This window comes from Xenia sp. Carnegie-2017, unplaced genomic scaffold, assembly GCF_021976095.1.
Source record: "Xenia sp. Carnegie-2017 unplaced genomic scaffold, XeniaSp_v1 HiC_scaffold_13, whole genome shotgun sequence".
In the NCBI taxonomy this organism is placed as follows: domain Eukaryota; kingdom Metazoa; phylum Cnidaria; class Anthozoa; order Malacalcyonacea; family Xeniidae; genus Xenia; species Xenia sp. Carnegie-2017.
The window spans coordinates 1,638,030-1,652,753 of NW_025813436.1; the positions used below are offsets into that span (position 1 = coordinate 1,638,030).

At 34.4% G+C, this 14,724-nt stretch overlaps 1 protein-coding gene across 1 annotated transcript; it reads right to left on the reverse strand.

Moving 5' to 3' along the window:
* Positions 1-5,923: 5,923 nt before the first annotated feature.
* Positions 5,924-6,583, reverse strand: LOC124455389 (secreted RxLR effector protein 161-like). Its single transcript, XM_047006042.1, has one exon. The coding sequence runs from the start codon at positions 6,581-6,583 to the stop codon at positions 5,924-5,926; it is 660 nt and encodes a 219-aa protein (XP_046861998.1).
* Positions 6,584-14,724: the final 8,141 nt, after the last annotated feature.

Here is a 14,724-nt window from a genome sequence, read left to right on the forward strand (position 1 = left end):
GTAGTCTTAGATTGCATATATAGACACTTCTATTATGGTAGTAAACTTAACCTAATTATATAGAATGCGCTGTTTATTGTTACTTTTTTCTAATCACACCCGAAAAGTCATAATTTCCGACGATTTTGTGTTTATTGCAAACAATATTTGATACTTGAAGACAGGCCTACGTCAATATTTATACAACCTCCATGAAGAAGCAATATGCTTCCATAGAAACTTGGAGCAATTAAAATATTGCATTTTCGAAGTGATATTTCTAGCAAAGATAACTTGAGTCAATTCATTGTATGATATTTTCGTCCTGCAAGAAATATTTTCGATTTTGTCGAGCAGAGGCGGATTTAGGATTTTTCAAACATCAGTCATGGAACGCCGGAGGTGTTTCGCACCTGGGGGTCTCGAGGCATTCTCTCCTGAATTTTAAAGCCTTGGAAATGCCATTTTCAGCGTTTTTGAGCAATACGAACTGTTTTGTGGGCATCGTTTTTCCGTAAAAACAAAAAATTTTGCTTATGTTTTTTTCAAAAATAAACTAAAGTGAACAATACTTGAATGTTTTGCCAAATATTTAGGCTCATTATCATGCCAAATATATGGCTCATTAGCATGCCTAGGAACATAAAATTTACTTTAAAATAATTCTATTCTAAAAAAGATATAATCTTTAAAAATTTCTACAAAGTTGTCAAGCACAGACCCCCCAGATCCCAATTCACACCTCTATATTATGAGTTAAATTAGAAATGACGTACTACAAGGGACAATTCATAGACTTAGAAAATTTCAGACTTTAAACCATGCAAGTTTATTGTAACCCATCTCCTCTTACAGTGCCAGAAAATTTACTTCTGGAGAAAAAACACAAAACATTTTTCTGCTAAAGGTTAGACAAAGATTATTAGGGTAAAATTTGCAATTAAGGACAGCTTAATGTTATTGGTGTTTATTAGGAATTTCACTACACTATTATCTTCTGTAGGTTTATGCAAGGTTTGCTATATAGCAATTACCAGTAGCATTGTATTTGACAATACAAACAGAATACAATGGGGTAACCAACATGCCTTTAATCATAAATTACATGAATGTCAAAATTGGTTCAAAATTGCACATTCTTTTTTGAAACGAATCATGAAGCCCAATCAGCGAACGACTATGTCGAAAAAAGAATTTAATTCATTTGGTATATGTAGGTACTTAAAGTTTTAAAGCTTCGCCATGAAAGCTCTGTGGTTATCAAATAAAAAACAAATGAAGAAATAAAGAAAATGCATGTACAACTCAACTACTCAAGGTATTATTTTTGGTGAAATTCTTTAAATTCTTTACTCTTATATATAAAACAACTACAGCCATGTCAATAAATTGATTAATCTTATTTCTCTGTCCTGATATAGCTACTAAAGTTGTGATGCCACTTTACCTAAGTAGCTAAATTATCAATAAGCATCAAGTAATAAAGTAAATGGTTTGAACCCGGGAGTATCTTACATGTTTGTAAATGTAGATCATCCAGGTTGGTATAGTCCTGAGAAGGACTGTTTTTGTTGTTGTTGACTGACGTCTCGACAATCTTAGCGGTAGTCATCTTCAGAGTTAAAAATTATTTTTTTTGACCACAGAGGATCACACCTAGGAAAGATGTCTCCTCTGAAAGAGCACCCAATGAATGAAATGCACCGCCACTTTCGTCCAAGAAGAGAAGAGCAGCAACAGCAACGACTCACGAACAGGAAAAACATGGCTTGGGTGAGTGAAGCTAAAAATTCATGGCTGCATAGATAGTAGTAAAGTTAGAGAATCCAAGAATTCTATATAGAATGATTACTTTCTACGAAGAAAAAAATGTAACCAGAACAGTTTACATAGAATCCAACTCTCCAAGTTCAATACATTTAAATTTTTTAATAATACAAACACGACTTAGCTACGCACCCAATCTTCTAAGACACAAAATTGCCTCTGGCTCATGTCAGATCTGCATGACTTAGCAATTTATTTATGATCATATAATCGTTTTTATAGCAAACGAGACAACAACAAAGAAGACAGCAGCAGTGACAACGTGTAAATCAGAATGTTTTGAGTGGGGTGAGACAAATACACATTACATGATTGCATAAATGGTAGCAATATTTTCTTATGCTTTTTAAGTGATTTCGAAGTTTCGTATATATACATAATGGAAAAATGATTAAATATATACAATTAGAAAAAGAAACTAGTGATGGCTCATGTCATGATTTCACCAACCAATTTATTTTCAATCATGAAATTCTTTTTTCGGGATAGTCGAGAACAGGAAAGACATCAGGAGAACCAACAGGCAAACCAGAGAAATTTAGCCTGAGTGAGTCAAAATTGAAACAAAAAAATTTATGTGTATAATATAGTAGCAATACCGTTGCAATAAAGCTTCCATACAGAATGTACCGCGAATTGAAAATGTCACAAGAGCAAATTACATTCAAAGGCGACTGTTCAAATTTTACGAATTTAAACAATATAAACGATTCAGTTAAGCATATCGTATGTTAATAAATCACTTTACTACAGTCCACTATCGCTCTTATCAAATCTGACTGACCAATTATATTACAATTACAAAATCCTCTTTTCAGAAAATTAGAGAAAGGAAAGAAGAAAACAGCGATCTAACCAGCTAGTTTTAATTTAGGTGGGTTAACCTATACAAGTTTACCGGGCATAATGGTAGCGATACAGTTTGTATAAAAAAACTTCAAAGTAGAGTGACCCATACAGACTTGAACATATTCAAAACACTTTCCACCAGCCAACTTAAACTTTTTTGCATTAACTGTAGTCTTTGAGACCCCCAGTGCAAGAAAGTGGTTGAGAGGAAAAGGGAAACTTGCCTCAGTTGAATGATGAAAAGACTAACTACCACTGTGTTGAATGGTTACAAGAAATTACTCGACGAGGTGGTTTATTAACGGGGATGCCTTTATAGATTCTAAAAAAGAAAATACATATTATATGGCTGTGGATTAGATAAAGCATTATCAAGATTTTGAGCCCGTTGGATTTTCGTATTTTAATCATACTTTTCATACAGAATTACAGAAAAAAGACTAATTTTTAAAAAAGTTTATTGGGTACTGTGTTTGTATTCAGAAAGATGCTACACATCTTAAAGTAAAAAGCTTAAGAAAGTTAGTTGTTGTGTACTGAAAAACGTTGAACAAATACATACAGATATTATCACTATTAACTGCCAGACTTTTCAAGAGCATTAAGAATTTACTTGACGTCATCTGAGATTCTCAAGACTAATCAAGAGCATTTGAAAAAGCATTATAAATTCAAGAGCTTCACAAGGAGTTCAAGTAGATTAACAAACCCATTTAATTATTTCTCTTGGCTTTGAAGTTAGCATAAATGTACAGACAAGCAATGTTCTTACACGTACAAATGTCGTAAAAATATAAAACAGTGCAAATGTGCAGGGAATGCTCTACAGTCTTCCCAATAATATATGTGGAGTTATTACTTCATCATAAGAAAAATCCACCATGTTATCCACCAAAACCAATATTGGAATTGTATAAATATAACACACTATAGCGAGCGTTGTTGATAACGTATAAAATGTGCAATGAATATAATGCATACAATGAAAAGATTACACAATATAATTAAAAATAAGAATTTTCTTGACCTATTAAATCATTATTGCGAGGAAAACACTAAACTATAAGAAGAGGTTAAACTATCATCATGAGATCAGGCAAAAGCTCTAAACTGCAGTATATACAGAATTGTTACCACATCATTTCGTTAACTGAAACACTGGACACGTTAAGTATACACAAATAACACATATCTTAAGTTTCAACAGATTATCACTCTTTTAGCAGATTAAGAAGTAACATCAGAACAGAGCTCAAACATCAAATCACGCTTAATGAAGACAACAAACTGCAACATTTATAACATTTAGAGAGTTAAAGAAGCGAAAGATTTCACACACACTTTTATTTCCACAGGAGGGAAAAACCAACAAAGACGTTCTTTGAAACAAATATTTTACGTACGCCACGTACAATGTATTTTATGCATGAGGTCTTGTAAGCAAAAGCTCTTTGAAGTCTTCACCAAGTTGTTATTGTCATTATAAACTAAATATGCAAACATTACTTTATAATGCAATAAACTATTCGGTTGAACATTTACATCATTACCGCTAAAAATAATAGCACATAGATATAGCTACATAGCTTTATATATATACAAACATATAAGTAACAGATTTTATCAACATAACATTTGTTACCAACAGAAAAAAATGAAATGACTATGTGTGATGTATGACTATATGTGTACAATGGTCACGGAATTTAAACACCCAAAAGAATTCCTAAATTTAATTAAAACAATTAAAAACCGAGTCTGAGACTACAAAGCTTCACCATGGTAAGAACGTCTTTTATAAAGAATACATCTCGTTGCCTGTATATACAAAAATGCTATAAAACGTCGTGGTTTAAAGTGATAAACTTCGCTTTGACATCATCAAATACACTTCATTGTAGCTGTATGCCAGAACAAGATCGAATTGCTTATTGGCACATTTCAGGGAACACGAATAGACGCAATAAACAAGGAAAATAAATAATGGACGCTATAACATAGAAGATATGGAAATGGAGCGAACTGCCGTCTGTAAAGTAGCTTATTCAAAAGAACTCAGCTACTTGTATACAAAAATGTTCACGATAAACTAAAATACGAAGTCATTTTATGAGAAACATGCGAGTCGCACAAGAAATAGGAATTGTAAGAAGAATACATGGCTCAACCATCACAAAAACATTGGAGGAAAGACATTACTTTCCAAGAATAATGGAAATCTGACTATCCACTTTTGAATTTCTGAAGATTCTTTAGAATATTTCAATAAAGCAAATGAATGTAAGGAAATGGAAGGATTCTGTTACGAATTTCTGATCTCACAAAGCAGGTGAAAACACAATTCGTCGTGGAACATCCCGCGAGACTTTTCTTGTTCCCAATATTCCTTGCGAGACGTTCCAAATATTGCCGTTGAGGATAAAAGATGGTGTACAACTTTTAATCTTCCAGCGAAATCGAAATACAAAGAAGTAACTTACGATTAGTTCATTAGGCAAGTACAAACAACTATTACTTTTTACATTCTATATTTTCTAACTGCAAAACGTTTCATTTTGATCAAAATTTAACATAGAAATGAGCCTGTCGTGTTAATAAGAAACAACTGGGTATTCAGAAAAATTTCGTTCTTCGTTAGATGCATGAATCTTAATTTTCATTATTTTTAAACATCATTAAATTTGTGTCATGCATTAGATTCAGTAACTAGCTATTACCACAAAAAATTGAGCTTTCTACAACAAACGTTAAAAAAGTAATCGCGTCACAAAGATTTCCTTCTAAAAGGAAATAAGAAATAGGAAAAATTCGCATTTAAAGATCTTACTGAGACTAGAAAGTATCAGCTTCATAAGTTTTTCATTCCTTCTGTTCACAACTATCCACATAGTTTTTTCTCATATGCCTAAGTGTTTTTCTTCTTTTCTTTACCTTCTTTGTGCTCTTCTTTGAGGATGATTTGATACGATTGGTATCACAATGCAGTGCACCATTTGTAGTAAGTGTTAATTTATTGTTAAAGCAAAAGCAAAACGACATATATTTAATAGTTTTAGTTACATAAAGAGCGTTGATCTAAGCCATGCGGTGTCGAGCAGAACACAAGTTAAAGTGTGAAAATGTAAAGTTAGCATACAATAAATAGTGCTTACTAAATCATGTGACTAGCACTATAATCAGATGTATAATACTTTGTTTAATACATATGTAATGTATCGTCATTCCTAACACTCCCACTTGAGGATATCATTATTAAACAAGACTAAAGTTAATTGATTTCAGAAACTCCCAATAGTTCCCTGAATTTTATAAATTTTTCCTTAGATAGACTTTTGGTCATGATGTCGGCTAACATTTGATCTGTAGGGCAGTACTTCGCATCAATTGACCCATTCCCAACTTTCTCTCGAATAAAGTGAAATGCAATGTCAATATGTTTGGTGCGGTTAGGAAACTTGGCATTCTTTGATAGTTCGATAGCTCCTTGGTTATCTTCATAAATAACCAATGATTTTTCTGATCTTACATTCACATCTTGTAGGAGCTTCTTCAACCACACAATTTCTTGTGTAGCTAAACTTAGTGCGACGTATTCAGCTTCGGTTGAAGACCTTGCAATACCTGTTTGCCTTTTGCTACACCAACTTACGGTGCTTCCTTTAATTTGAAACACATACCCAGATATTGATCTTCTAGTATCCAAATCGTTTCCCCAATCAGCATCAGAATATCCAATAATCATTTGCTTTTCTTCATTAGCTTTAAATACTAGACCATGATTAATAGTCCCTTTAGTATATCTTAAAACTCTTTTTACTCCTTTGAAATGTTCCATTCCAGGTCTAGACATGTATCTTGCCAGAATTCCAACTGCATTTGCTAAATCAGGACGTGTTGCAGTTGAAACATATGTAAGGCATTCAATCATCTTTTGGTACTCTTGAACATTAATGGGCTTTTCATCTTCGGATAATGCACAAAACTGTTTTCCTACTTACATTGGTGTACTAACAGGTTTACAATTTTCCATTTGAAATCTCTTGAGAATACCTTCAAGATATTTTGGTTGGCCAACGGTCAGCTTTTTTGACTTCCGGTCACGTTTAACTACCATGCCAAGAACATAGTTTACTTCACCCAAGTCTTGAACTTTAAATCGTTTGCCAATTAATAACTTTTCTTTATTCAACATATCGATACTGTTAGAGAAAAGTAAAATATCATCTACATGAATAGACAGGATGACAAAACTGATTCTTCCATCCCTTGCTGTGATTGATTTCATATACAAACATTGGTCTGAATCGGCTTGTTTGTACCCACTTGTCTTCAAGTAATGGTCTATTGAGGAATTCCAGCATCGAGTTGCTTGTTTTAAGCCATACAAGCTCTTTTTCAGTTTGCATACATGATTAGGATTACCTTTATCAACATACCCATCTGGCTGACGCATGTAAATCTCTTCATTAAGATCTCCTTGTAGAAACGCTGACTTTACGTCCATCTGATGAGTTTCCCAATCCAGCGAGTTAGCCAGAGCAAGTAAAGACCTCATTGAAGTGTTGCGTATCACAGGCGAGAATACCTCCTGGAAATCAACTCCCGCAGCTTGCGAGTATCCTTGGGCTACCAGACGCGCTTTGAATTTCTCAATCGATCCATCAGCATTCCGCTTGACCTTGAAAACCCATTTACTTCCAACTACATTCTTTCCACTGGGTAAAGCTACCAGCTCCCACGTTTTATTCTCCATCAGTGAAATATACTCAGCATCAGTGGCTTCAATCCATTCCTTTTTCTGATCACATGACCATGCTTCATTAATGTTCCTGGGTTCGTTAATATCTGCAGTGAGATCATCTGCAACATATACCTCTTCATCGGGGTATCTAACAGGGGGTCTTCGTTCTCTTTGAGAATTCAGATTCTTAACTTGTTGCATAAAAGTTTCTTCATAAGTTTCTCCCACTGGATTATTAGGTTCAGGATTAAAAATATTATCTTCTCTTACAGCAATATCATCATTTTCTTCGTTATAATCATCTGTTTGCATAAAAGGTGTCTGTATCTCAAAAGTATTAGCAGTGTTTGAATTTTTATTGTCAAAGTTGTAAAACTTCCATTCATCAAAAATTACATCTCGGCTCTTGATGAATGACTTTGTTTCTGGATTGTACAATTTGAATCCTTTTATACCTTCAGGGTAACCCACAAATATGCATTTTGAGGATTTAGCGCCTAATTACTTCCGTTTGATATTAGGAATATGGGCATAAGCTAAGCAACCAAATACCTTCATGCTTGACACATCTGGCTTATAACCAAAGAAACATTCAAATGGTGTTACCTCTTTCACAGCAGTAGTAGGACTTCGGTTTCTTATATAGGTTGCTGTACTCACAGCCTCAGCCCAGAATTCAGTGGGAATGTCTGCATGAGCCATCATCGATCGAGAGGTTTCTAATAGTGTCCTGTTCATCCGTTCAGCCACTCCGTTTTGTGCTAGATTGTGGGGGACAGTGGTTTGATGTGTTATGCTTTTTTCTTTCAAGTATGAATTGAATTCTTTAGAGCAGTATTCACCTCCATTATCAGTGCGCAAGATATTCACCTTCTTCCCAGAATTCTCAGCATAGTTTACAAATTCCTTGAACTTTTCCAGGACTTGGTTTTTCTGTTTGATGAAATATACTTGTGTATATCGGGAAAGGTCATCAATAAATGTGACAAAATATAAAGATTTTCCAAGAGATGGTATCTCCATTGGACCACACACATCACTGTGAACAATTTCGAATGACTTCTCTGCTCGGTGAGGGTCGTTCTTTGGATAGGGAGTCCTATGTTGTTTCCCCATAATACATGATTCACACACAGACCTGATTTCATCTTCTTGAAAATTATTCATTCCTTTAACCATATTACCTTTAGCAAGTTTCGAAATGTTATCATATCCCAAATGCCCAAACCGACAATGCCATAATTCTCCCTGAGACATTTTCTTCGCAACATTGACTTGCTCATCACCGATAGTTTTTAACACAAATAATTTTCCACATATCTCACCTTTTGCCAATAACTTTCCATTTCTTGAGATTAAGCATTCATCTCCTTGAAACTTTATTGAGGCGCCCAATCTTGTCATTGCTCTTACAGATAACAAGTTTTTTCCTAATTCTGGAAGATACAGTACTTCACGAAGACTAATATTTTGGGTATGACCATTGATATCTGCCAAAATATTGTATGATCCTTTTCCATACGCTGATATGGTTCGATCATCACCTAGGTTTACAATGCATGGCTTCTTGAAATCCACATAATCATATAGACAGTTCTTTTGGTATGTCATGTGCTGAGTAGCACCAGAGTCTACAATCCAGTGGACATTATCTCCACAGTTGGATGTAATTAAAGCTTCTTGATCAAGATCAGCTTCATCTTTCTCTGCACAATTGACGGATCCCTTATTTTGTTCACCATGTTGTTGCTTATTCCCTCTTTTATAACGTTCTGGACAGTCTCTGGCAAAGTGTCCCTTTTTCTTGCAATTGTGACAAACTCCTTGAAATTGTTTCTTATAATCAGTTCGTTCTTTCCCTTTTCCATGAGTTGACTTGTCATTGTTGAATCTACCTCTTTCAACGGAATAGGCATCCTCATACTACTTTTCATCACCCATTCTGTCCACATCATTCAACAACATGCCTTTGACTTTTTGAAACGTTAAGCTATCTTCCCCAACAGCATCTAATGCGGTAATCAGAGGTTTGTACTCATCCGGCAGACTTGCCAACAAGGTCATCGCCAATTCCTTGAAGTGAACGCATGTGATTGATATGTTGCAACATATTACTTCCAGACTGGAATTTGCAGGAAAAGTATTGCTGCCTTAACTTGATTTTCAACAAAATTGACTCTCGTGCAAATTGGGCTTTTAGGGCATCCCACGCCTCTTTCGCTGTTTTCGTTTCCCGGACATGGATTATTTGTTCAGGCTCGACGGCCAAACAAATGTAAGTCCACGCCTTCTTCGCGGAAGATATGAACTTCTTTTTCACCGCTTCAGGAGCATCATCAGCAGGACTTTCTGCAGATCCATCGGCGTGTTCAAATAGATCTAAACTTTCGAGGTGTAATCGCATGTTAAATGCCCAGTCGCGATAGTTTTTCCCATTCAGCTTTGTCATTTTCAATGCAAAGTCGGGTGACATCGCCATATTGTTGCACGCTTCAGTCTCACTTCGTTTTATTTAAAACATTTCATTGCTTTAAACTCAAATCTTCGATACTACCCAGACGTTCTAGTGTCCTGGGCCCATAACCTGTTAATTTATTGTTAAAGCAAAAGCAAAACGACATATATTTAATAGTTTTAGTTACATAAAGAGCGTTGATCTAAGCCATGCGGTGTCGAGCAGAACACAAGTTAAAGTGTGAAAATGTAAAATTAGCATACAATAAATAGTGCTTACTAAATCATGTGACTAACACTATGATCAGATGTATAATACTTTGTTTAATACATATGTAATGTATCGTCATTCCTAACAGTAAGCACTCCAGGTAGTATAACCAAGTTACTTAATAATTAGAAAAATGATATATCTCTTTCATTAAATTTAAGCTCAGCCAAGTAACTTGAAAGTGCTACAGTTTCCTGTTCCACATATGTGGACTTTGGACATCTTTCCCATATTAACTCGTTCAGACACTCATTCACATTTTGCGTAAAACCATGCGTACTCTTTAGCAACAACCTTTCCTCGCTAAGACTTTCATAAATGGATTCAATTAGCTCCACAATGCTTTTTGGCATACCATTCTTATGATGGTATGCTGTAGTGTCTTTCTTGTATCCACAACAACTGTCTTCAGTATCAGGGTAAAGTTCATGTTGAGGGTTATCATTACTTAATGCCACATGATGAATGGATGCCTTGATCGCTTTTGCCATTTTATCAATGCCATGCAGGTTTTCTCTCGCTGCCAATCCATAGTAATTTTGCAAAAGATCAATTTTAGCATCAGTCAATCTATCCTTTCCACTCACACATTTACCATCACTCATTTTGACTCCTTTATGCAAACTCTTCAACTTCCGAAGGCAACTACCCACTCTCTTTTGCACATGTGCAATGCATTCTAGTTTTTTTTTATTGCAATCTATTCCATATGGCTTTCTTTTAACTATTGCACTATATGTTCATGAGTAACCATCACCCAACATATTCTTGTATCTCAATCCTCCGGCCACAATGGACAGCTCAAAAATTTTGATTTCTTTACAAGTCTCCATACAATTTGAAATTCCTTTATAGTAGATTTTGCAGTTGTGGGAAGCCTTCCATTCATAATATCTCACTTCATGCACTTTCTTTTGCCCTTCCAAGCCCTGCTGGCACTTGTCTGAAAGCACTTCTATATCTAGACATTTCTTGATGTCCAGCGATATAGCGGTGACAACACCGTTATGGGAGGTATGCCCTCTCTTTTGCCATGTCCCATCTAGTGAAATGCCAAATTTTCCATTCTCATTGTCAAGTGCTTCTTTCATTTTCATTGCCCAAGACAACATACTATCATTGGCCAACTTTTTCATAACAGGCAATAGTTTATTATTTTGAATATTAGTGAAGTTTTGGCAACTTAGAGGAGCTGGCATGTTCATCACCTTGTTGAATGTAAGCATGGCAGAGTGTCCATGACAAATTGCACGAAATGCTAACACTGCTCTAACATTAATTTCATGGGAATGACCTTGCTTCTTCGATGTATTAAAGCAGTATTTTCACTCACATTCATCACTAAAACATTCAAGGATTATGTAATGGGAATAGCCATTTTTCTTCTTCAAGTCAAGACGAAAGTGTATGTTACCACCACACTCGGGACAATTGAACATCATGAAAACACCAAAATGCACTGACAAGTCAATAAAAATAGTACCTTCAATGACGTTTTTCATTGGAGGTGGACATTTGCGAATCTTCTCTGTATTGCTGCCAATTTTCATTCCGGAAATGCAAGGATTTTCATTGCAGTATCGGCAATGTTTGGCCATCTTCTTGATTTTCCATGGCAAAGTTCTAACAGCTTTTCTTTTCCTATTCCGTTTACTTCCCATAACATTTTAAAGTAAAAATTACGAGAATATACAATAAATTAAACAAAACAAATATTTTACGAGCAACATAGAAGTACAAAGACTATTATGACGTTTTTGAGAGAGCAACTACGCAAGGCGAGTAAATCGGTGAGATGAGACATCTTCAAGTCATTGCTATGACAACTAAATCTTACAATAAGAATGAATCTTTCCATAATAGCTTAGAATAACATACACCAAAAGTACAGTTCAAAAACAGCTATTTATTTGCTTTTTTGTGGGGTAAAATATGGCTTAAAACACGTTAATATGATCTTTAGCGTTGCTAAAGTTAAAAACTTACGACATGCTCTCTTTGGTGGCATTTTTTTTATATTTAGCATTATTGTACCGAAAAATAGATCCTATGTTCATCAAGTACAATAATCAAAGTAACATAAACTGCAAAAAAAATTTTCAAAAAATTTGAAATAAAACGCTTCTGCAATTTAATGTAGTTCTAAAAAATTGTACAAAGCTACTGCTGCAACATATAAAAAATTTCACACTGGTACATATCGTTATGAAGGGGTTTGAATGTCAAGTGAGTTGAGGCAAAGTGGAATATAAAAATGCCATAACAGTCGGAACCTAAATAACACAACTTCTACCTTTTTTGTTTTGTTCATATCTATCTCTCACACTGTAGCAATTCTAAATTAAAATGCATTGAATCTTCCCCTCATCATAAATGAACAAAGAACCGTTTCTGTTTTTCAGGTTAAACATGAGATATTTTAAATAACAGCTTGCAGTAAAAAAGATTGATTTTGATGGCTAGAGCCACGTCAGTTGTGCATGGAACAAAGCATGGTGTTACACTACAAGTACAGGAAAAAAACATGAAGTCTCATCACCAGTACAGGAAACAGGATATGGTGTCCGACCGCCAGTGCAGGAAACAAAATATTGTGTCACATCACCAGTACAGGAAACGAGATATGGTGTCCGACCACCAGTGCAGGAAACAGAATATTGTGTCACATCACCAGTACAGGAAACAGGATATGGTGTACGACCACCAGTACAGGAAACAAAATATTGTATCACATCACCAGTACAGGAAACGAGATATGGTGTCCGACCACCAGTGCAGGAAACAGAATATTGTGTCACATCACCAGTACAGGAAACAGGATATGGTGTACGACCACCAGTACAGGAAACAGAATATTGTGTCACATCGCCGGTACAGGAAACGAGATATGGTGTCAGACCTCCAGTACAGGAAACAGAGTATTGTAACACATCACCGGTACAGGAAACGAGATATGGTGTCAGACCTCCAGTACAGGAAACAGAGTATTGTAACACATCACCGGTACAGGAAACGAGATATGGTGTCAGACATCCAGTACAGGAAACAGAAAATTGTGTCACATCACCAGTAAAGGAAACAGGATATGGTGTCCGACCACCAGTACAGGAAACAGAATAATGTGTCACATCACAGGTACAGGAAACGAGATATGGTGTCAGACCACCAGTACAAGAAACAGAATATTGTGTCGTATCACCAGTACAGGAAACGAGATATGGTGTCAGACCACCATTACAGGAAAAACATTATTGTATTACATCAGGAAACAGAACATCGTGTCACATTACTGATGCCCAGCACAGAACATGAAACAACACCAAAGTAGTAAACTAATATATGTGCATATATATATATATATATATCATTGCAGGCTCATATTTTTTATTGCAGATTACGTTATGACTAAAAATAGTCATAAGACAATCTATAATAAAAAACTAGGGGGATCGTTTTGGAAGTGGTCAGCGGTTACAAAAATAAAAAAGGAATGAGCCAGCAATGATACAGGTACATATTAAATTACATTACAATATTTAACAAAAAAAACAGTAATCACACATGTATAAAACAAATTTATTATAAAAAAACATATAAATCATTATTTTTAAACAATAAGTAAACATTAAGAGGTAATTATTGTTAACAACGAGGAATCCATTCAAGTATTAGGAAATTTTATAATGTAAACTTTGAAATAGTTTATCATGTAGAGTATTTCACTATTGTTCCTTGAATATAAATTGCACCTTGATGTATTTAACAGTCTTTTTGACATCATTTATTTTATATTCTTCTAAATTATAACTGGAATTCCCATCAAAGTTTTTTTTAAAAATGCAATTTTTGATAATAAGGAGGAATCCATTGAACTTTATAATTTTTATCAGCATTGCAAATAAATGCAAATGGCATATAATCACGTTTGCGTATTTAAGTTAATTGCATTGAATTATTTGTTTTCGATTTTGCATCCACCGAACAATATTTTCCCTCCAGCGAAATTCAACATACAACCAATGTTCTTTGCAATAGCATTCTCCATTAAGAAATTACATCATGTACAATATTTCACTATTTTTTCTTGAATATAAATTGTATCTTGATGTATTTATCAGTTTTTTTTTGACATCATTTATTTTATATTCTTCTAGATTACTTTTTGGAATATCCATCAAAAGTTTCTTTATTCACAACTTTTCCTTTCTAGAATGCATGAAGCATTTATATATTGCATTTTTTGATAAGTAAATGGGAAGAAAAATCACATTCCTTACCTTTTTTTATTTTCTTATGCATTTCTTCTATTGTTTCTTCAAATCCCAATCTTAGTAAGTTTCTATATTCTTCTATTTGTTGCACATTTTCCTTTTCAAATTCATTCATTTTTTCTTCAGTTTTCTTATTCATTATCATTTCAATCTTTTCTTTCTAACTTATTTAGCTCTATCTTTATATTATTAAAAACATTATTTGTTAGTTTCCAACCAAAATGTGAATCTTGTGAGTGATAACATGGAAAATTGTATGATAGAAATAGATTTTCAAATTCTTTTCTGAATTTATTCTCATTAAAATTGTTTTCATCTTTTTCTTTTTTTGT